This window comes from Piliocolobus tephrosceles, chromosome 5, assembly GCF_002776525.5.
Source record: "Piliocolobus tephrosceles isolate RC106 chromosome 5, ASM277652v3, whole genome shotgun sequence".
In the NCBI taxonomy this organism is placed as follows: Eukaryota; Metazoa; Chordata; class Mammalia; order Primates; family Cercopithecidae; genus Piliocolobus; species Piliocolobus tephrosceles.
This window is the reverse complement of record NC_045438.1, coordinates 121,631,069-121,653,288: the sequence shown is the minus strand read 5'-3', so window position 1 is coordinate 121,653,288 and position 22,220 is coordinate 121,631,069. Positions and strand designations below refer to the sequence as shown.

At 41.4% G+C, this 22,220-nt stretch overlaps 1 protein-coding gene across 1 annotated transcript in view; it reads right to left on the bottom strand.

The window, feature by feature from the left end:
• The window catches only part of TNFRSF21 (TNF receptor superfamily member 21), a 75,396-nt gene that overhangs the window by 14,699 nt on the left and 38,477 nt on the right, over positions 1-22,220 (bottom strand). Inside the window, exon 4 of the mRNA XM_023212977.1 lies at positions 8,255-8,520. Within this exon, the coding sequence (XP_023068745.1) occupies positions 8,255-8,520 (266 nt within the window). The remainder of the gene's footprint in view (positions 1-8,254; positions 8,521-22,220) is intronic.

Below are 22,220 nucleotides of genomic sequence, written 5' to 3'. Positions count from 1 at the left end.
GGGGAAGCAGGCATGTCTTACATGGTCAGAGCAGCAGAGCAGTGGTGACAGGGGGAGGTGCCCCTCGTTTTTTTTGTTTGTTTGTTTTTTTTTTTTTTTGAGACGGAGTCTCGCTCTGTTGCCTGGGCTGGAGTGCAGTGGCCAGTTCTCAGCTCACTGCAAGCTCCGCCTCCCGGGTTTACGCCATTCTCCTGCCTCAGCCTCCTAGTAGCTGGGACTACAGGTGCCCGCCACCTCGCCCGGCTAGGTTTTTTTTTTGTATTTTTTAGTAGAGACGGGGTTTCACGGTGTTAGCCAGGATGGTCTCGATCTCCTGACCTCGTGATCCGCCCGTCTCGGCCTCCCAAAGTGCTGGGATTACAAGCTTGAGCCACCGCGCCCGGCCGCCCCTCGCTTTTATACAATCAGATCTCGTGAGAACTCTATTGCAAGAACAGTGCCAAAGCGGGAAATCTGCCCCCATGATCCAGTCACTTCCCACCAGGCCCAACCTCCAACACTGGTAATTACAATTCAACATGAGGTTTGGGCAGGGACACAGATGCAAACCATTTCACCTGTACTTCTCAGGACCATGACGCTTGCTAAATAAACCAGTTATAGAGCACCCCGACAGTGTTTGGGACGAAACAGATACTTAGCAAATGCTGGTCCACTTTCAACTTAATGTGCACTTATTGAAAACACGATGCATTTGCTGTTAAGTCAAAAAAAGGACGATGTAGAATTCAAATTCCAACACAGAAAATAGTTGCTAAGATTTACTGAGCCCTCTACTCTATGTCAAGTGCAGGACTGGGCATTTACACTCACCTCTAGTTCTCAGCAAGATCTTTCCAAGACACTTACAAAGAAACTGAGGCTTGGAGACTTTATAGGACTTGCCCAAGGTCACATAGTGAGTGGCAAAAGCAAAATTCAAACCCAATTCAGAGGGACAAAGTCAAATTCTTGAATTTATCAGTTCCTTCTAGTAGTTCCTGGAGATTCAAAGTGCGATCTCTAGCACGTGACGTGAAATGGGATATGAAAACCTTACTTCTATGCCTTAAATATTACAGAACTGTTAAGGGTTTCTAAAAAGCTTGCTACTGAGCAAAACAAGGATATAAGTAAAACAGATGTTCTTTGCAGAGTCAAAGATTTGAGAAGTCCTTAATATGAAAAAGCAGGTGGGGCTTCCTAGGTGGAAACCAAATGTGAACGTTTCAGGAAAGAAGGCCAAAATATAGTCTTGAAAAAAAACTAGTCTGATTTTTTTTAAATGACTTTCAAATGGACAAATATATATCTGCTCTAGCTTTCTACATATTTTTTTGGCAGGTTGAGTACTCTTTCACTCTGATGCTTATAATTCCTCATGCACACTTCAATGATAATTATTTGCACATGCATCTCCATTGCCACAAGTGAGTTATTGAAAGGCACTGACCACTTTTCTTCTTTACCCAGTACCAGGCACACAGCTGGTGTCTGACAAAAGGTTGTCGACTAACTGAATGAAACCTTGGACTATGATAATAAATAGAACAGCCTGAAATGTCATAAAAAATCTAATGGCTATTTATAAGCATTGCTCTTTTGTGCACAATGACAACTTTAAACACAAGCATCACTAAATGTTCCTGGTTCTAAGTGTGTCAGTCAGCAATCCCTTTATAACGTCCTCTTCTCACCACCACCCCAGAAGTTCCCTAGAGCCCACAATCACACCCTACGAATTAAGTAACTTGACCTTAAATAACCCTCCAAGCTGTAGTAACATGGCAGAGGGCAGCTGCTAGGTAACATGCAAGTTTAGCTGTTACTTTAGGTCCTCAGGTCTTAGGACAAGAATCCCTATTTTCTAAGAGATGACAAATAGGAAAATTAATGACAAAGACTAATTTGAACAAGCAAAAAGTCAACAGTTAATGTACAGCTGGTAGTGGCTTCAACTCGCCCTCACTGTATTAAATTTCTGAAAATAGCTGGTCTCAGTCAGACCCGTAGATAAGGACAGCTGCATCCTGCAGCTGGTAAGCAAAAAATCAGTAACTGTAGTTCCCTCTGCAGCAGAGGCAGGCGTGCTGTTCTCACCAAAATAGAAGGGCCAGTACTTCTCTAGCTGTTGGGATTCTCCGAGTTGATTATACAGAGCAAAGCCATCCAGGCTCCAACACAGAGTCTACTATAGTAGAGAGAGAGAGAGAGTGCCTAAGTGCACAAATGCTCTGTTCCTGAGACATAGGTCTCCTATGTGGTTCTGGAAAGTACTAAAATACCCTAACAAAGAATCATTCTATTATATAGAAATCAACAACAACTACCACAAAACACTGGCGGTGGGTCCACTGGCTGTTAAATTATAGTGTAGTTAAAATCTACTGAATCTTATGGAAGGAGAGATAAGAAGTAGAGCATGGATTCTCCACTCCATGGCCTGGTTAACATCAGTCCTTTATATTTGTGAATCTCTGATCAAAGCAGACAGCTAAAGGAACAATTTATATATTTTAAATTGTTGTGGTTGTTTTTAATATCATCATTTTTTAAGTATCTATAAAACTTCTTTTTCTGCCCCTTTCTCTCATGAAGCAATGAAGGGATGCTGAAACTCTAACCACAGATATAATACTTCTGAACCTAGCTGCTAAACATCACCTTAATATCTCACTCTAGTACGGCCCACAGTAATTTGATTATTAAAATTAATTTTGATAACCACTCCGAGTGTGAAGGGCAGGTCCTGTAATTTCCATTTTAAAAGGAAAAATCTCAGAGTTAGAGAAATTGTTTGCCCAGGGTTTCCTATGGAGAAGAAACAGACTCCCTTCCTCCCACCTTGTCCAAAGCTCAGGGAAAGAGTGTACTGGTTAAGTCTCTCTGCACATACAAAGGCTGTAAAATAAAAGAAGGGAGCTAAAAAAAAAAAAAAAATTGGAAAACCAAATCATAAGGAAAACCAGAAATTCACTTGCTCAATTTCGTTTCTCTTTTTCTGCCAGCTATTGAGGAAGCAGACCATTATCTCCCTTGCTAGAGAAAACATCCCAGCCAGCCTAGGAACATGTGCTCAGGCAGTAAGCAACACATACCTACAGTTAGCTGGGATTTCCAGCTCTGGGGCACTGAACCCAGATAGCAGCCTTCCTGCTCGGCCATCTGCTTTCAGCAGTCCTGGAATTGGGTGAACATCCCCACCCAACACTAAGTGACCCTCAGTATTCAGCATCTAAAAGACCCATTATGTGTATGAGTTTTAACTAGTTAGGAACATTCTTCCATCTCTTTTGCCTCCAGAGCCTGGAAACAATTGCAATATTAATAGTCAACATCTGACAAGTGCTTACAGTGGGACACAATCACCTCATTCTCAGAGTAACCCATAGGACAGGCTCTCATGTTGTTCCTATTTCTTCATGAAGAAACTGAGGCAGAGAGGTCAAGTAATTTACTCAGGTCCCCAAAGTGACTATGTTGCCAGGACAGGAATTTAACCCTGCACACGTCTCCATACTGATGTTTTGATCAGAGCCTTACTGGCTGGTTAGATGGGGATCCAGCACATTCCTCCTCCTGACCTCTTGGATTTACTCCTTTAGATTATCTAAGTATGTGTAAATTTCTTCCTTCCATCCAAATGTAAGCTTCCTTGATGGCAATTGACTTTGTCTTACTCATCTTTGCATTGCCCAAAGTGCCTGTTATAATATTGTGCACAAAATTTGTTATGTAATATAGATTTAAAAATAAAATCACATCCTCTCCTTTGCTGGTTAGCAGGGGAAACTTAAACGCAGGCATTAAAGGACTAAAGGAAAATAACTGGCAAGCTAGAAATTTATTTCCAGCTATCCTTCAAAAAACTAAGGGGAAATAATGCAATTTATTTATTTATTTAGAGGGCACTTTTCAGACCAAGAAAAACAGAGTTTACTGCTGGAAACCTATACAGAGAAGTATTCTTTAGGCAAAAGAAAAATTATCTCAAGTAGAAGTTGAAGCTCCAGGAGGAAGGTATTAAGAACAGAAAAGATCAATATGCGGATAAATCCGTGTGACTCCTGACTGTGTAAAACCGTAACAACTCTGCCTTTTAGCAGTATTAAAAGTGTAACATGAAAATTCATGAAAACAAAAGCAAAGTGTAAGAGGAGGATAAATAGGATTCAAGCCTTCTAAGGTTGTTGTAGTATCTGTAAAATCGTAAGAAGTACATTTATTACCTATATGTCATAATTTAAGTACGTGTGTTGTAATCCCTTGGGTATTCATTAAAAGTGAAGTAAAAATGTGAAATTAACAAGCTAACAGATGAGGAAAAATGGAATAAGAAAAAAATACTTGATTATTTCAAGAGAAAGCAAGAAAAGATGGAGAGAGAGAGAGGAAACAAAGAGGACAGGACACATTGAAAACAAAGATATGGCAGATTTAAACCCAAATATTTCAGTAATTACATTTGTAAAATTACATTTAAAAAGCAATTATATAATTACATAAAAATGTAAACACACTGAAATTCTCTAATTGTTAAAAGCTATCAGACTAGATTCAAGGAAAAAATCTGAAATATATGCTTCTTACAAGAGACACTCTTTAAATAAAGATAGAGAAAAAAAATCAAAGTAAAAGGATGGAAAAAGAGATAACATACAAATTGGAATACTGTATTAGGGCAGTGTTTTGTTTTTTAATAGATTTGGCAAAATTGCAATAACTTCCAACTATCATCCCACTGCTTTGCTGCTTCTTCCAAATGCTCATGTCCCAGAAAGGAAGAATAGCTATGATTCTGGAAGGCTGGGTTCAGTTTAGATGTTGAATTTGAAAGAAGAGAGTGCTGAAAAATACAGCTCATACCTCAGATAAAGAGTCAGACTCTGAATGGGTGTAATTTGGCCACCATGGTTAATAATGAACTGGCTGTTCTTGACAGAGGCAACTAAAAGCCACACCAGGGTTAATCCTTTGAGTGAAACATAACACAGGCACTTTCAGGCTTATGAAGAGAAAAAACATTGACCATTAAAAAAAAAAATAGTCATTTTTACCCATTAAAAGATCATTAACTCCTGGGGCAAAGCCCAAATCCCCAGCAGTACCACCATGCAGAGGGAGTACAAGCCCATCACAGGATGAGAATAAGAAGTCTCAATTAAGCCCCCTGCCTTCTGATGCTCTTGTTAGACGGGACAAATTTCAGAAATAAACTATGGACAGAGAGTAACATACTGTGCAATTACCACTTGAGTATCCCTAACCCCCAAATTCAAAATCCAAAACTTTTTGAGCGCCAACATAATGCCACAAGTGGAAAATTCCACACATGAGTACTTAACACAAACTTTGCTTCATGCACACACTTTTTCTAATTTTGTATAAACTTACCTTCAGTCTATGTATATAAGGTATATGTGAAACATAAAGGAATTTCATGTTTAGACTTGGGTCCCATCCCCAAGCTATCTCATTATGTATATGCAAATATTCTGAAGTCTGAAAAAATCCAAAATCTAAAACGCTTCCAGTCTCAAGCATATCAGATAAAGGATAGTCAACCTGTAATAAGAACTGGCAGCCAGAAATCCATGTTCATTGGCTATTAAAATTAGAGTTAGAGCTGGATCCAAAATGCTGCTAGACATTATTAAAACATGAAATAAAAAACTTAATATTGCCTTCTCAGCCTCCATCATAACTCACAGGCTATAGCAGAACCACAGAGAAAGCTGTACAGTGCTTTGACATTACTGTTTTCAAAAAATAAATAACAAAAAATAGCTACTATTAGAATCTTTTGGTATTATAGAAGAGATAAGGGGAAGGAAAGGATTAAAGTGACAAGAATTTGGCACTTAAGAAGAAGGTGCTTTGTTCTCTTATTTGTTGACCTAATGATTTTATTATGAATCACTCTTTTTGACACGCACTCTCCCCTTTTTATTTTTCCATGGGCCCACCATAGGTTTGTGTTAACCAAATCCTAACCTGCATCAGTCGTATGTTATCTTTCTTATTTTTTTTTGAGACGGAGTCTTGCTCTGTTGCCCAGGCTGGAGTGCAGTGGTGCGACCTCGGCTCATTGCAAGCTCCGCCTCCCGGGTTCACACCATTCTCTTGCCTCAGCCTCCCGAGTAGCTGGTACTACAGGTGCCCGCTACTGCACCTGGCTAATTTTTTGTATTTTTAGTAGAGACGGGGTTTCATCATGTTAGCCAGGATGGTCTCGATCTTCTGACCTCATGATCTGCCCACTTCGGCCTCCCAAAGTGCTGGGATTACAGGCGTGAGCTACCGTGCCTGGCCGTGTTAGCTTTCTTTTAGGCATCATCAAGGACATTAGGTGACTTATTCTCACATATCTAAATCCTTCTTTGAACCTTAGGCTTGTCTTCCAGCTCTCTCCTTAAACCCAGTCTCTAAGAATGCATGGCAATGCTTTGCCTCTAAACTCCCTGTATTCAAACTGCAGCCATTTTACCTAATTGGAGGGTTAACATCTCCCTTACTTTTCCCCAAATCCAGCTACATAAAGCCTAGTTTTAGTTTTGAATAATATTTCACACCTAAATTATTTCTTAGAAAGTCGTAAGACACTGGTGTATGCCTTTGAATGTTTATCACTTGGGTCTATTAATAAGCATTTTTTCTGAAATTCCACATTTCAAAGAAGTTAAAAATATGCCAGGAGCTTTAAAAGACCACCTTCAAAGTCAATTAGCACCTATAAATTATTATCATCCAGTTACTTGGATAAAAGATTCACCTGATAAATGGTTACATCAATTGTCAAGAAGTATTGGGCTATCAGTATAAAAAGATAAAAGTATTTGGACTTCTTAAGTACATAAAGTATACTTATGCATAAGTATAAAGTATGTAAAATGGAATCCTTTGATACACAAAATGTGATATAGAATGATAGTAAATTGAATTGATGTCATAAAAAACCTCTACCTAGCTCTTTTAGGTAACAAATTTGGACCACCGGAATAATAACACAGACCGGCCCTTTAAATCTTCTTCTTCTTTTTTTTTTTTTTTTTTTTTTTGAGACAGAGTCTTGCTCTGTGGCCCAGGCTGGAGTGCAGTGGCCGGATCTCAGCTCACTGCAAGCTCCGCCTCCTGGGTTTAGGCCACTCTCCTGCCTCAGCCTCTAGTAGCTGGGACTACAGGCGTCTGCCACCTCGTCCGCCTAGTGTTTTGTATTTTTTAGTAGAGATGGGGGTTTCACCGTGTTAGCCAGGATGGTCTCGATCTCCTGACCTCGTGATCCGCGCATCTCGGCCTCCCAAAGTGCTGGGATTACAGGCTTGAGCCACCGCGCCCGGCCTGGCCCTTTAAATCTTAAGTGGGTTTTATCAAGTCTTAGTGGTAGCACTTTCTTTACTTTGGGAATATGTTCTGAAACCTGAATCGAAGTCTGTGGAAAATATGATTCAATATCCAAATCTTTATTCATGGCCTTTCAGGGAAGTACATACAATTAAAGAAAGGTTAAGTAAAATGAGTTGCATCATGGTTGTAACTACCATTTGTAGAACACTTGCAATGAGTCAGGCATTTTATATGCTTTATTTCTCATCTTAATCTTCTATAGCAGGCTTGAAAACGTGAATAACAGAGGCAAGGAAAGTTGAAGTAACTTACCCTTCGTCACCCAAGCTAATATGTACCAGAGCCAGGAGTCAAATCCAGTGTTGTCTGGCTCCAAAGCCAGGGTTCATTGGCTAGAAAGAAATCACACTCCTGGGTCCCCTCAGTTCCCATCTGATGTGCTCCACGGAATAACCCAAGGAGGAGAATCAGTTCTGTCATCAACTGCTGCTAGCACCACCTGCATCCTCAGGACGCGAGAATGCTGCCTTCATAAGCCACTTCACAAAAACACCCTCTGGAGGAGAGGCGGGTGTCGTAAAAAGCGTATTTTCTTGGTTTTGTTCAAAGTGTGCCACGCAAAAGGATATGGTAAATGGGGTAACAAAGAGAACTTTTAAAAACACTGATTCATACTCTGCCCCCTGGAGATTCTGATGTGTGTGCTCTGCAGGTAGGGTCCAAGCATCAGTATTTTTTTTTTTAAGTTTTCTAGATGATTCCAATGGACGGCCACTGAGAACCCCCATCGTAGAAGTTAGGGTGTGTGTGTGTGTGTGTGTGTGCGCCTATCCACCAAATGTTATTTTTCTCTGTTCCCATACAACTGATAAAATTTGAAGCATAGGGGCAATAGGTCAGTGGTAAAGACACACAACTAGGGCTCCATTACCTGGGTGGTGTCTTCCATCAGCCCACGAATCTTCTCCACAACATCATTTCTCCGGTGCTGACGCAGGGCGCTAATTAGCTGGGCGAGGCTGGCCTCGGGTCCCCGGATGGTCCAGTGCTGCAGAGCTGCGTAGGCCCGCTCGTGGTCGGCTGTGTACCCGTTGGAGAAAGCAGCAACCTCCCTCTCACTGGCATTGCAGAGAAACTGATAAATATCTTTCCACTGGCTTCCCACTTGGGCTGCTACAAGCTTCAGGATGTCGATACCTACACCAGAGAAAAAATAAAAAACAAATGAGGGCTTGTAAGGAAAGCTTCTTATCTAAGGCAGCTCTGTTTTAATGAATGAACTAGAAGAGGCACACTTTCCTATCGCCCTATGTCAAAGGAATGCATTGCCTCCCTTAAGCACTTGGCACAAGCAGCTCATCTTGTGGACTAGCTGGTACCCTCATACAAATTTCACTTCGTGAGTGCGGAATCAGAAGAAAGAGCGATCATGGAATTATAATAAATCAGACCCAAAAAGATGTTTTGAAAGCCAAACCCAAATAAGGTATTCACAGTGATTTCTCTGTTACTGTAGTAATCCACCCTTGTTGAAGGAGAGGAGTGGATAAGTTCCAAGATTCCCAGTGGATGCCTGAAGCCATGGATGGTACACAGCCCTTTACACACTATGCATGGATTTCTTTTTCCTTCTTCACGATGTCATGGATAGAAGATTCCTTCTTCTTGTAGATCTTAGCAACCTCAGCATACAATTGGCTTTTTTTTTCCTTTTTATTATTATTATTATTATACTTTAAGTTCCTTTCTTATTAAGTGGGGAACTTTCACATTTTCACTTAAAGGAAGCACTTTATGGCCGCTGGCATATCCAAATTGTCAGCATCATTCCTCTCCAGCTTTGGGCCATTATTAAGTAAAATAAGGGTGACTTGAACATAGGCACTGTGGTACCAGTACCGATACAGTCAATCTGATAATCTAGACGGCTACTAAGTGACTCACAGGCAAGTGAGGTCTCCATCATGGATATGCTGGACAAAGGGATGATTCCCTTCCCCAGAAGGACAGAGCAGGATGGTACAGGACCGTGAGATTTGATCACATTACTCAGAATAGTGCATAATCTAAAACTTAACTACTGTACTAAATACAACAGTAACCAAGTAAGTTAGAGGCTCCCATCTAAATAACATGGTGACTTCATGGCATTTAGAAAAAGGGAAGCCGCAAATTAAAACTGCAATGGACTTTAACCAGCACTGTCTAGGTAAAAGGTGTTCAAATTCTGGGAATGGTGTCCTTTATATCAACTGACAGTGTGCTCACCTGTTCCAGGCCAATGGAAGCATTCCTAACTTGTGCTCAAAGTCATGTTCAACAAGCAATTTTCTAATTCATTATTCAGTCTCCCAACTTGACTTGCATAGTTATAATGAAGACAGCAGCCAAAGGGACAGTGTAATAACAATAGCTGTTATCTTCTAGGTATTATGTTAAGGCATTAGCTCACTGAACATCTTTATAAGGCATTAATATTTCAATTACACAGGTAAGAAAAAAAAATACACTTAGAAAAGTTAGGCTACTGGCCCAATATCACAAAGGTAGTTGAGTTGGTTATTGAACCCAACTCACCAGGTTTGCGATTGAAATCCTGTATGTGTAACCCCTATGAAATGTGACAATACTGATGGCACATTCCAAGAGGAAGGAAATGCCTTGGCTTATAAATGACCATGACTGGTTATTCTGACAGACAGCTGTCCCCAGTGATTCAATATATTGTTATTCTGGCTCAGCAGTCACCCCAGTGAGTGTGCATTTGTGGTCCCCAGATCTGATGAACAGATGAAATGGTGATGATGAAACTGGTGAATTGCAAAAATCAAATCTCAAGATCCAAAAACTCAGGATAAGCACCTGGCACCAACCCTTCGTGAGGTGAGGCTCTCCCTGAGGAGCTCACTTTGGTGTCTCTCTCTTTACGGCATCTTCTCTCTACAATTACCATCGGCTTTGCCAGGATTTATATGTGGGGTGCAAATATCACCCTTATAGTAAGGCCTCTGGTATTTTACTACAATGGGTGAGTAAGTCCTCTGAATCAATGTCATGTCTTTGTTTTTTTTTTTTTTTTTTTTTAGATGAAGTTTTCCTCTTGCCACCTAGGCTGGAGTGCAATGGCGCAATCTCAGCTCATTGCAACCATAGGCCTCCTGAGTTCAAGGGATTCTCCTGCATCACCCTCCCAAGTAGCTGGGATTACAGACACCTGCCACCACACCTAGCTAATTTTTGTATTTTTGGTAGAAATGAGGTTTCATCGTGTTGGCCAGGCTGGTCTCAAACTCTTGACCTCAGGTGATCTGCCTGCCTTGGCCTCCCAAAGTGCTGGGATTACAGGTGTGATCCACCGTACCTGGCCAATATCATGTCTTTGAATGAGGCCATGCTCACTTGCCCTGATAACATAGCTGTTATAGTTAACAATATCTTAAAAATATTTACTACTTAGTAAAAAAATATGGTCACATTCCCAAGTGAGGCTTAGGAGAGAAAGGAAAAAAGAAGAATAAAGAGGGGCTTACTGTTCTGATTTCTGAATCAAAGGTTTCCTAGAAAAAGAAATTTTTTTGCATCCATCAGTTGTTCAGGAAAATATTTATAAAATGAGCTATCAATTATTGCCAGTAAAAACAATAATAATTATAAAAGTTTCTATAAAAACGAAGGACACTGTGGCTCCTCAACATGCATTCTTACTCTGCCAAGCAATCCTGTTGAGGCAGATGATGTGGAAGACTGTATATACATCCTGAATCAATCCACTGAAAATGGTTTTCAAAAATAAGTTCCTAGTAGAAGGCTGTTTTCTTGTCAACTATAAAAGTAGAATGCTGGCTGGGTAGGGTGGCTCACACCTGTAATGCAGCACTTTGGGAGGTTGAGGCAGGTGGATCACTTGAGTCCAGGAGTTTGAGACCATCCTGGGCAACATGGTGAAAATCCATTTCTACAAAAAATACAAAAATTAGCCAGGTGTGGTGGCATAGGCCTATAGTCCCAGCTACTTGGGAGACTGAGGTGGGAGGATTGCTTGAGCCCCAGAGATGGAGGTTGCAGTGAGCCAAGATTACACAATTGCACTCCAGTCTGGGCAAGAGAGGGAGACTCTATCTTAAAAAAAAAAAAAAATAGAATGCCACAAAAAATAAAAAAAGGACGCCACAAATTGAGTCATTACTGTATTTCTCACAGTTTTCCTTGGCAGTGTGACGTTACTTGAACCAATTGCTTTTCAGTTTTCTGAGCAATGTTTAGTCAGATACAGAGTTTTTGATTTCAAGCAAATAGACTCCTCAGAAAACCCATATCCGATTTAAAACCCTGCAGGTAGCTTTAAGGAATAAGCCAGCTCTTTGTGTTTGATGTGGTAGACTCTTCCAAACACCAAAAGTCTTGTTAGTCCCTGAATCTTAATTTAGATCAATTTGACTAAGGCCCACAGTGTCTTACATGAAAACATGACCGCGTTTTCTGGTAAGTAGGACCATTGCTTAAATCTTCATAATGCCAATGACAGTGGCTTTGGGCAAACCTCTAACTGTCATGTCCATTTCCTCATGTGTACAATGGAGAAACTCACTAGAGTCACTGGGGATAAGCTGATTAACATTTTCTATAGAGTTAATTTATTTTTGGAAGTGCGCCCATCATTATGAAAGCTCCATATACGGAGCACTAAACTTAAGGCTCAATACATTTCAGATGCAAATACATGGCCTTTACGAAGTAATTACAGAGTTTAAAAGGTTTAAGTTTAACAACCACTCCTTCTTCCAAAACCCAGTACTGTATTTATCCTTTTTTTAAGGCACAAAATAAGGAAAGAAAGAAAAAAAAACCCACAAAGAATAGATACAATGAGATTTCCCATAAACTAAAATGGACTGGAAGCTAAATTTAAGGTCTACAAATCAGGTTTCATCTTGTTCTCTCTCTCAACTAGATTCTCTACTATGAAAACATGAGGTCAACTCTATGACCTGACTGGGGTCGCCAATGTTCTTTACTGCTGTCCTCTCCCTCCATGGAGTTGATAAATCAAAGATAAATCAATGACTCCCTCAGGGGATACCAACCTTTTAGTCTAGCACATGATCACAAAACCCCAGTGAGGAGACCAGATTGGGGCTTTGAATGCCTTCTTTGTTTAGGAAAAAGTGTTAGGCAAAAGAAAACAATCAACCACACAGAAAAACAGGAGGATCATTTGCCAAATAGAGACAGTTACCTCTTTGGGGAGGGGAAGGAGCACAGAAGGGATTTCAAAGGTATTCATAAAGTTCTGCTTCCTAGGCTAGACAGTGGAGAAATGGGTTTTCTTTTTGTGTTATTACTTTTATTTGAGATTTATTTTACTATTCCTTTTTAAACTGTCTATATAACATACACATATATAAGATGTGTTTATATATACTTTATAAATACACACGATTAAGTGTTCAATTTTGTTGGCAAGGAAATTGCATGCAGAGGGGTTGGTGACTAGTCCAGGTCACCCACCCAGTTAGTGGTGCCTCAATATGGTTAACAGGGAATATGATGTAGTGGAGGAACATTATTATTTGCTGGAATTACTCTACTTAGGAATGGCCATCCAGCCTAGGATGAATGCACTCAAGGCTGGCTACAGTGTGTGTGTTGCCTCCTGATCTGTTATTATTGACCAAGTATATGTTGGTGCAAAAGCAATCGCGGGCTGGGCGGGTGGCTTATGCCTGTAATTCTTTGGGAGGATAAGGTGAGTGGATCCCTTGATTCAGGAGTTCGTGACCAACCTGGCCAACATAGCGAAACCCTGTCTCGACTAAAAATACAAAAAATTAGCCAGGTGTGGTGGTGCACACCTGTAATCCCAGCTACTCAGGAGGCTGAGGCAGGAGAATCGCTTGAACCTGACAGACAGAGGTTGTAGTGAGCCAGGATTGTACCACTGCACTCCAGCTTAAGCAACAGAGTAAAACTCTGTCTCAAAAAAAAGTAATTGTGTTTTTTTTTTTTTGGTCACCAAAATGGCAAAGACCACAGTAACTTTCGCACCACCTAATAGACACTGGAACAGCTTCCCCAGGGACTTTATTTCTTTTCTTGTGATCTTGGCTCACTGCAGCCTCTGCCTCCTGGGTTCAAGAGATTCTCCCACCTCAGCCTCCCTAGTACCTGGGACTACAGGTGCGCACCACCATACCCAGATAATTTTTGTTATTTTTAGTAGAGACGGGGTTTCGCCATGTTGGCCAGGCTGCTCTCAAACTCCTGACCTCAAGTGATCTGCCCACCTCAGCCTCCCAAAGTGCTGGGACTACAGGCGTGAGCCACCGCACCTTTTATTTCCTTTCTTTAAATCTATGATACCCTAAAAGAAAGAGAAAAAGAGAGAGAAAGAGAGAAGTCAGCAAACTTTTCCTGTAAGGACAGCAGTAAATATTTGAGGCTTTGAAAACCATACAGTCTCTGTCATGACTCCCCATCTCTGTTGGAGCATGAAAGCAGCCACCAACACCACAAATGAATGTGGCTGTGTTCTAATAAAACTCGATTCACAAAAAAAGTAGGCTGGATATGGCCCACGGGCTGTAGTTCTCCAGCCCCTGCAATTACAGCAATTTAAAGAGACCTTGGGTAGGACTGTCAAATAGCATAAAGATTTAGAAAAGCATTTCATTAAAAGAAAAGAAACCACACTCAGAAGACAATGAAAGTTCCCACCCCAATTATTAACCTCAATGTGAAATGACAGTGACATGGAGACCACTCTCTGCTTGGCAGGATGCCCAGTCATCTGTCCCATTGGAGTTCCCAGGGTTTTCATCAAAATTGGTGACAGTTGCTGTGTTGAACTGATCTAAATTGTTTAACTGGATGTGGTGCCAAGTGTCTTTTTCCTTATGTTGAAAAATAGCACAACCCTCAACCCACTGAAGGGCTGATAGACAGGGGCATAGAACACCATGCTGCCTTTTTTTTTTTTTTTTTTTTTTTTTTTTTTTTTTTTTGTGAGACAGAGTCTCACTCAGTCACCCAGGCTGGACTGGAGTGCAGTGGTGCAATCTTGGCTCACTGCAACCCCCACCTCCTGGGTTCAAGAGATTCTCCAGCCTCAGGCTCCCGAGTAGCTAGAACTACTGGTGTGCACCACCACGCCCAGCTAATTTTTGTATTTTTAGTAGAGACAGGGTTTTATCATGTTGGCCAGACTGGTCTCGATCTCCTGGCCCCAAGTGATCCACCTGCCTAGGCTTCCTAAAATGCTGGGATTACGGGTGTGAGCCACCGTGCCCTGCCAACATTGCCTTTTCCCTTAGTGCCAGATCCTGGAGTTCTGGAGAATGGATGAAGTTTCTGGGGAGGTCATCAAAGGAGTCAAGCCCTATACATCCGAGGCTGTACTAGTCAGGAACTGTCTGAGAAGGTGGCCCTGGCCCCAGGAGAAAAGTATGAGGATGGGAAGGATCAGGTAGTGGGAAGATCATCGGTAGTAGTTGCAAGACATGGTTTCAAACTCCAGCTTTGTGACTTGTTGGTTGCATGACCCTGGGCAAATGGCAACCTCTCAGATTTCACTTTTCACTTAAGTGAAATAGAAACACCACCTCTTATCTGGTAGAGTGGTTAAGGAGATTTATGCGATCAAGCATTAAAGACTCCTAGGGTGGCACGTCAGTACAGTTCAGCTCTCCTTCCCCTGACCCTCCATTTCTGCCTGGACAAGTGTCATTGGGCCAATGAACCTAAAAGATGGGAAGGGTTCTGTACAAACACAGGTTTTAGCACTGGGATTACTGGTGCTAAACAATGGAGCCAAGCACCAGGCTCCGGGCATCCTGTATTTCTTGGAACCTCACACGTACACGTTAGGAGATCACTGAAGTCATCCACAGGAGGGGAAATGTGGAAGGAAACATGCTGCTGCTACCCCCTCTGCCACATGCAGGCCATCACAGCCATACTCAATGGCTTCTTCCAAGCGAGCTGGTACTGACCTGATCCTCAGCAGGAGAGCTCAAGAACTGAGGTATGGGCTGATAAACTGGGCTATTATGGAAGAAATGGCAATTTCCAGTGCAGTACAAAATCTTGAATTACACATTATCTGGGGGACAATCCTAATTTGAAGCTCATGTTTTAAAAGCTGAATATCAGCTTCAGGATGCAAAAATGGGTTCCTTCTCTTTTAATAAAAACCCAAATTGACCTTTATAACTAGAGAAAATATGAAGGCTGTTTTCCTTGTGGAGATAAATATCTGAAATGAATGTCATCACTGAGAACCCATATCAAAGCCTTCCTTGGAAGAAGTATAAAGGACAGTGAAGACAAAGCCGGAGGAAGCAAAGGCTGCCCAGAACTACACAACATAGCACTCAGTTTCATGCTGCACAACCATGCTTCACACAGAATGGGTGCATCTAAGAGATAGGTTTATAAACGTTTTGATGGTATCAAACTCATCCTATAAAAAGATTCAAGCACCCCCAATACATTTTGTTACATGTAATATCAGTTCTCATTATTCTTCTAGAAAGAGAGTTGTAAAGGGTTAAATAATGAGAAAATTCCCAGGGAGGCAATTAATACACAACCTCCTCCCAGGACAGATGACTCCACAGTTATCCCTGTGCCAGTTTCTCAACACACACACAGCAGTCTCCTGAGATGTACACATGGAAGATGGGAGACATGAACTCAAGACAACCTCCCTTCTAACATCCCCCCGAACCTCCTCAAAAGACATGCTCCTCGTAGGCAAGCACTGTGTCCATAACCTTACAAGCTGCAGATACAGGGACAAAGATGGCCACAGCACATACAGCAAATACACAAAGCAACATATGTCAAAGTCAGAAATTGGAATAAAAGCCTGGCTTTAACATTACTGGAATTGATGTTCCACATACAATGGTCATGTCCTCAAAGGTGCCTTTGAGGCCAAGCCCAAGTCCACACTGCTTTGACTAGCAGTATCCCCAGAACTTATCAGAGGAATACCACAAATATCTTTGGATGAATGAATGACAGCCTCTTTTTTTTTTTGTCATCTCTATCCTCTTAACTGAGTTTCCTCACCATCTGTCATCTCATCAGCTTCTGTAACCTAAGCCACTGAGAACCTGAGTGGCCCCAGGCCCACACACACGCTAGCCTTGTGGCCCTGCCAGATCTCCAGCCTCTACAATAATGAGAAGAAAGGACAACGGTTCTATGGTGTTCTGTGCTCACCAATGGGTGAAACTTGGGCTCCCAGGAACCGCGTTCTTATACAAGGGCCTCTCCCTCTGCCAGTGCCCTCTTCCCATTGAGAGTGATCCACTGCGTCCACTTGAGTGGTCAAAGCTCACAAGCGGGAAAGTTCTCCCAGATTCTCCCACTGCAGCAGAATCCTTCTGCTGAGATCAGCTGTCCAAGCTGTGGTCTCTCCGGCCTAATAACAGAGTAAGTGTTCCTAAAAGCAACATACCCACATGTACCTGTGATTCATAGTAACCAGTATACCATATAGCGTGGTTAAAAATTTGTGTACCAACAGCAGTAACTTCCAGTACGTCCACTACAGAGGAAACTGCTTTATTAGTGCTGGGAACTATGTATGCCCCAGGTTAAAAATAGTCCTTTCCTAATTGAGGTGTAAAAGTTAGAAGATCTGTTTAGATTTTACTTTAGCTGCAAAAAAATTATTTCTGAAGCAGAATTTATCACTATCTGATTGAAGGTTTAATAGACAATAACCGTAAGCTCAGATGAACCTTGGCGACTATTAAGAAAGAAAAAGAAAAAGAAAAAACAAAAAACACTGTGCAAAGATCTCTTGAAGTAAATGGACAACGTGTTTTCCAATGATAGACTATCAAAACAGTAGACAATTTTCCAAATGGAAGAAATATCACTGATACTGCGAGGAAAATGAATAATCTTTTATTTCATTCCACTGGGCAAAAAACAGAACAAAAACATCCCTCCTTCCTCTTTATCTTAGTCTGTTTTTGAAGCTATCCCAAATACCTGAAGCTGTTAACTTATTCACTCAACAAAAATTTCTTGAGCATCTATCTACTTTGTGCCGGACACTTTTCTAGGTACAGGCACTTTTCATGGCAGTGAACAAATGCCAAGTGAAACAAAATCCCTTTCTTTGTGAAGGCTACGTTCCATTGTGGGGAAGTAATAAAACATAAACTGTGTTAGATAGGGAGGAGAGCTAAGGAGAACAACAAAGCAGGGAAAGAGGATAGGGTAGAAGGTGATGGGGCTGTCACATCTAAGAGAAGCCTCATAGAGGTAGCATCAAGCCCTTAATAGAGAAAGCTGTGCAGATTATCTGCGGAAAGAGGGTTCTGGGCAAAGGGAGCAGCAGGTGCAATGGCAGGAAGGGTATTGGCATGGACAAGATGGAGCAGGAAGGCTGGCATGGCTGGAGCAAGTGGGCCAGGCAGAGGGACCAGTAGGAGTCATAGAGAGAGAAAAAATTGGAGTTGGGAGAGTGCAGATCACATCTGGCCTTTAAGCTGCTACTCTGCATTCAATAGAAAGTCACTAGAGACCTTGGGGAGAGAAATGACTCAATCTGACTTTACATTTAAATGATATCATTCCAGGTGTTGGGTCAAGAATACACTGAAGGGGGCCCAGATAAAAATGGAGCAACCAGTTAGAGGCCACAGCAGTAATCCAGCAGAGGTAATAATGGTCTGGGCCAAAGTGGTGTCCATGGAGGTGATGGGAGATGGTGGACTTCTGCATGTATTTTGAAGGTAGAGCTGACAGACAGGATTTGCTAATGAGTCAAATATGGGGCGAGAATGTAATAAGGGAATCAAGGATGCTAAGGTTTCGGCCTGAGCAAGTGGAAGGCAGGGGACCACTTTCTGTGATGGGCAATTGATGTGGAGGTATCGTTTGGAATTTGGTGTTAGACATCTTAAGCATGAGGTGCCCGTTAAACATCTGGGTCTGTCAAGCAGGCAGGAGCATATTTCTATAGTAAGTTCAGGTAAAAGATCCAGGCTGGAATATGCACTTGGGAATTACCAGCAGATAGATGGTATTTAAAGTTGTGGGTCACCAAGGGAGAGAGTGTGTACATTGAAAAGAGGTGCAAGCACTGAGTCCTGGAGCTCTCCACTGTTTAGAGGTCAGGAAAATGAGGAGGAACTTGCCATGGAGACAGAGAAGAAACAGCCCCAGATGGAGGAGGAAAACCAGGACAATGTGGTGTTTTGGAGGCAAAAGGAAGAAAGTGTTTCAAGGAAAAGGGAGGTAAGAGTGTCAATTGCTGCCCAATAGGCCAAGCAGAGGAAAAGTGGCGTTAGAACCATGTTGTCAGACTATGGAAAAAAGGTGAGACTGCGGCTGAAAGATCGCCATATTTACTAATTCTAAGACACCTGAATGTATATTTTAATCAATGCCTTTTCACAATTTGTTTGTAGTGTTTCCTTTTTCTCCTTAGTGGTGTATAAAAGAGTGGTATGTCTCACAATTAACTGTGTCTCAGATTTGGTGAAATATAGTAAGAGGTTTTTTTTACTTATACATTTGAATTCACCTATTCGTTAAAATTTGACACATCATCAATAAGCCTAATATGTCAAATTCTATACATACATTGCAATGTTAACCACCAATTACTCATGAAGAACATCAGCAGAATTCCAGAAATTCCTCTTCTTCTGCAAAATCTGCTTATGTAATACCTGACCAGGTTGACTCAAGGACATACATTTTTAGAAGTAATTTTTCTATTTGTATTTGAGTCCTATGTGGGGGAAATGCTGATTTGCTTTTCAATATCCCAAACAGCTTAAATTTAAGAGCTGTTAGTTAAAACAGAGAGTGAAATATACATTTTAAAAATAAATACCTTAGGTCGGGCACAGTGGTTCACACCTGTAATCCCAGCACTTTGGGAGACCAAGAGGTCAGGAGTTTGAGACCAGTCTGGCTAACATGGCAAAACCCCGTCTCTACTAAAAATACAAAAATTAGCCGGGCATGGTGGTCCCAGATACTCAGGAGGTTGAGGTAGGAGAATCACTTGAACCTGGGAGGCAGAGGTTGCAGTGAGCCGAGATCACGCCACTGCACTCCAGCCTAGGCGATACAGCAAGACTCCATCTCAAAAAATAATAAATAAATAAATTAATAGCTTCACCCTAAAGGCTAGAGAACAAAGTCACTAGAGGGCGGGTCTGAGGAGAATAACAGTCTCTGACTCCCAAAGTCAAAGGCCATGCCTCTGGCCACCTTGTGCATAAGATAATGCTTTTTAGGATACAACCATAAGAGGCTTTTCTTCCTGCCAACAGTTTTGTGTGCTTTATAATCCTCAAACACCCTAAGAGGTTAAAGAGAAAGGTGCTGTCTTCTGGAAATGGCATTCCTGGACTCAGAGGTGGAAAAGGCAGTGGGATGGGGGTGGGGGTGAGAACAGTCCAACCCCGCCTCTGGAAAATGACTGCGGCCGTCAGCCTGGAGCTGGAACACTAGGACACAGCAGCCTCTTAAAGGGAATAACCTGCTCCTTTCAGCCTGGCTTCCTGCTGTTTACACTTCAAGCCTACTTCCCATAGGAAATTCGGGCTGACAGACAGGATGACTGTCTGGAATTTTTAGTCAAAAAGTCTACCTGGCAAAGGAGGGAAAGCTTCTTTGGTTGCAGCAACTGCTGCTGCTGTTGCCACTGCTGTCTGGTGCTGAGAAAAACATCAAGTTCAATAGAAGTGAGTTCAGATTAGAAGGATTCCATTACCTCTGACTTGAAACAGCCTCTATTTCTTAAAACAGCCTTGTAGAGCCTTCAGCCACTGGGTGTCTGGCTTTAGAATTTTTCTTTTTCAAGCAATTTATGAACAAGTAGGAAATCTGAGTGATTTCTACAGAGGAAAATGTACTGCTGATGACAATTTTGTAGGCGTTTTATTTCAGAACAAGCTGGGCTTTGCTAAGGTAAATAATTTTTTTCTTGATTGAGCACAGTTTTGGTTTTTTTTGTTTTGTTTTGTTTTCTAAATCAACCACAAAAGGTTAGACCTTTCTAGCACCAAGTAATTTATGGGAAAATGCAGATTCTGATCATTAAGGGACAGTGTCTAGCGTCAGATCAGTGCCTGACTTTAAAACCTGGCACTGCTACTTCCTAGCTATGTGACCTTGCAGAAGTTACTCTTCAAACCTCAGTTTCCCCATCTGTTAAAACAGGAATAGTAGTGGCCTTCCTTATAGGGTTATGAAAATGGAGTTGATATTTATAAAAACTTAGAACAGGACATGGCACTCAGGAAGCATATCAATCTTTGTTAAAGAAAAGTAGAATGTGAAAACAATGTAGCAGAAGGAGCCTTTCCTATAAAGGTTAAAAATGTATATCATAGTAATCACATTTTATGTCATCTTTGCATTCCAAATCACCTCCTGATCTTGCCTATGCCGGTGGTAACAAACACCCCATAACTTCATTTTAAGCAAAACCAAAGTGGCAAAGTGCTAACATAACATATCATCCCTAACACACTTGATTCGTTCATTTCCAAACACTGCATATGGTGGTTTTAATGATTCAGATGAAAGTTTTCTTAAGCTATTCCTGATACTTGATTGAAGAGTTTATTAATATTGTTCAAATATATCCACAGCACAGCTTACAGTTGATTGACTTCTGTCACCTAACCACTGAAACCTCTAGGAAATCTTTGTATAAGAACCATGCAATTCCACTCCTACAATTGCACTGCATTGCCAATGTACTCCCACTATTGGACTGGCCCTTACTACTTACCCTAGAAAGAGGAAGAAGTCTGCAGGGTTCTGAGTCTGGGAGATGGGTTTTGTTCACAACCCCCAATAAAGACAAATTCTCCCACATTTGACCAATCCTAAAAGAGGAATCACACTTGGGGAAGGAAGGAAACATTTTTTTTCTAAGCCTGTGGTTGGGATTCATAGGAACTTAGAACTCTGAACTGGGCTGTTACTGAGTAAAACCATTTTTGCTGGTTTGCTAGGGAAAGAGGGATGTTATGATTTGCTTTGCTTGAGTAGTACATTGTGGATCAGGGATAGAATGGAAGAAATAAAAAATGTTATAACCAGAAACTCAAGTCCTAAAATATAACTTAATTCAGTATATAAATAAGTATGCTAAGCAAATTATGTCTTGGTTGTTAAGCAGTGTTATTTCCCCAAAGAACAGTCTTTACATTCAAATTGAGACATCAAAGTTATGCTAATAAGAGGTTCGACCACCAAGCCAGCTGGTCTGTACTTTAACTTAGTATTTGAATTTCAATCCTAAAATACAGAAGGGCTTGGTTGTAGGCTGTTTTCAACGGCAAGTTTCAGTTTTTGCATCTCCGAAGAGAAGGATTTTAAGATGAAAAGAGACATTACAAATATTTGAATCCAAGACCTTTATCATTAAGGTGAGCAAAATCAGGCCTACGGGGTCCTTCCCTCTGCACAGCTTCCCTCCCGAGCCAATGCTGCCCCACTCCACACATCTCCCAATGAGCAGGTTTGCTTTTTCACTGGTACACAGAATATTCCCTTCTATTGCCTCCCAAGGCTGCACCCATCAACTTAGCAGGTGCCACCCATCCTACAAGAGCAGACCAGTGTGAGTAAATTTCCTTCCTTCCAGCCTCTAATATTGTTAGAGTTAGACTACCCATGCCACAGTCTGATTTTCTTTTTTCTTTTTTTTTTTTGTTGAGATGAAGTCTCATTCTGTCACCCAGGCTGGAGTGCAGTAGTGAGATCTCGGCTCACTGTAACCTCCGCCTCCCAGGTTCCAGTGGTTCTCCCGCCTCAGCCTCCTGAGTAGCTGGGACTAGAGGCACGCACCATCACGCCCAGCTAATTTTTGGATTTTTTAGTAGAGATGGGGTTTCACCATGTTG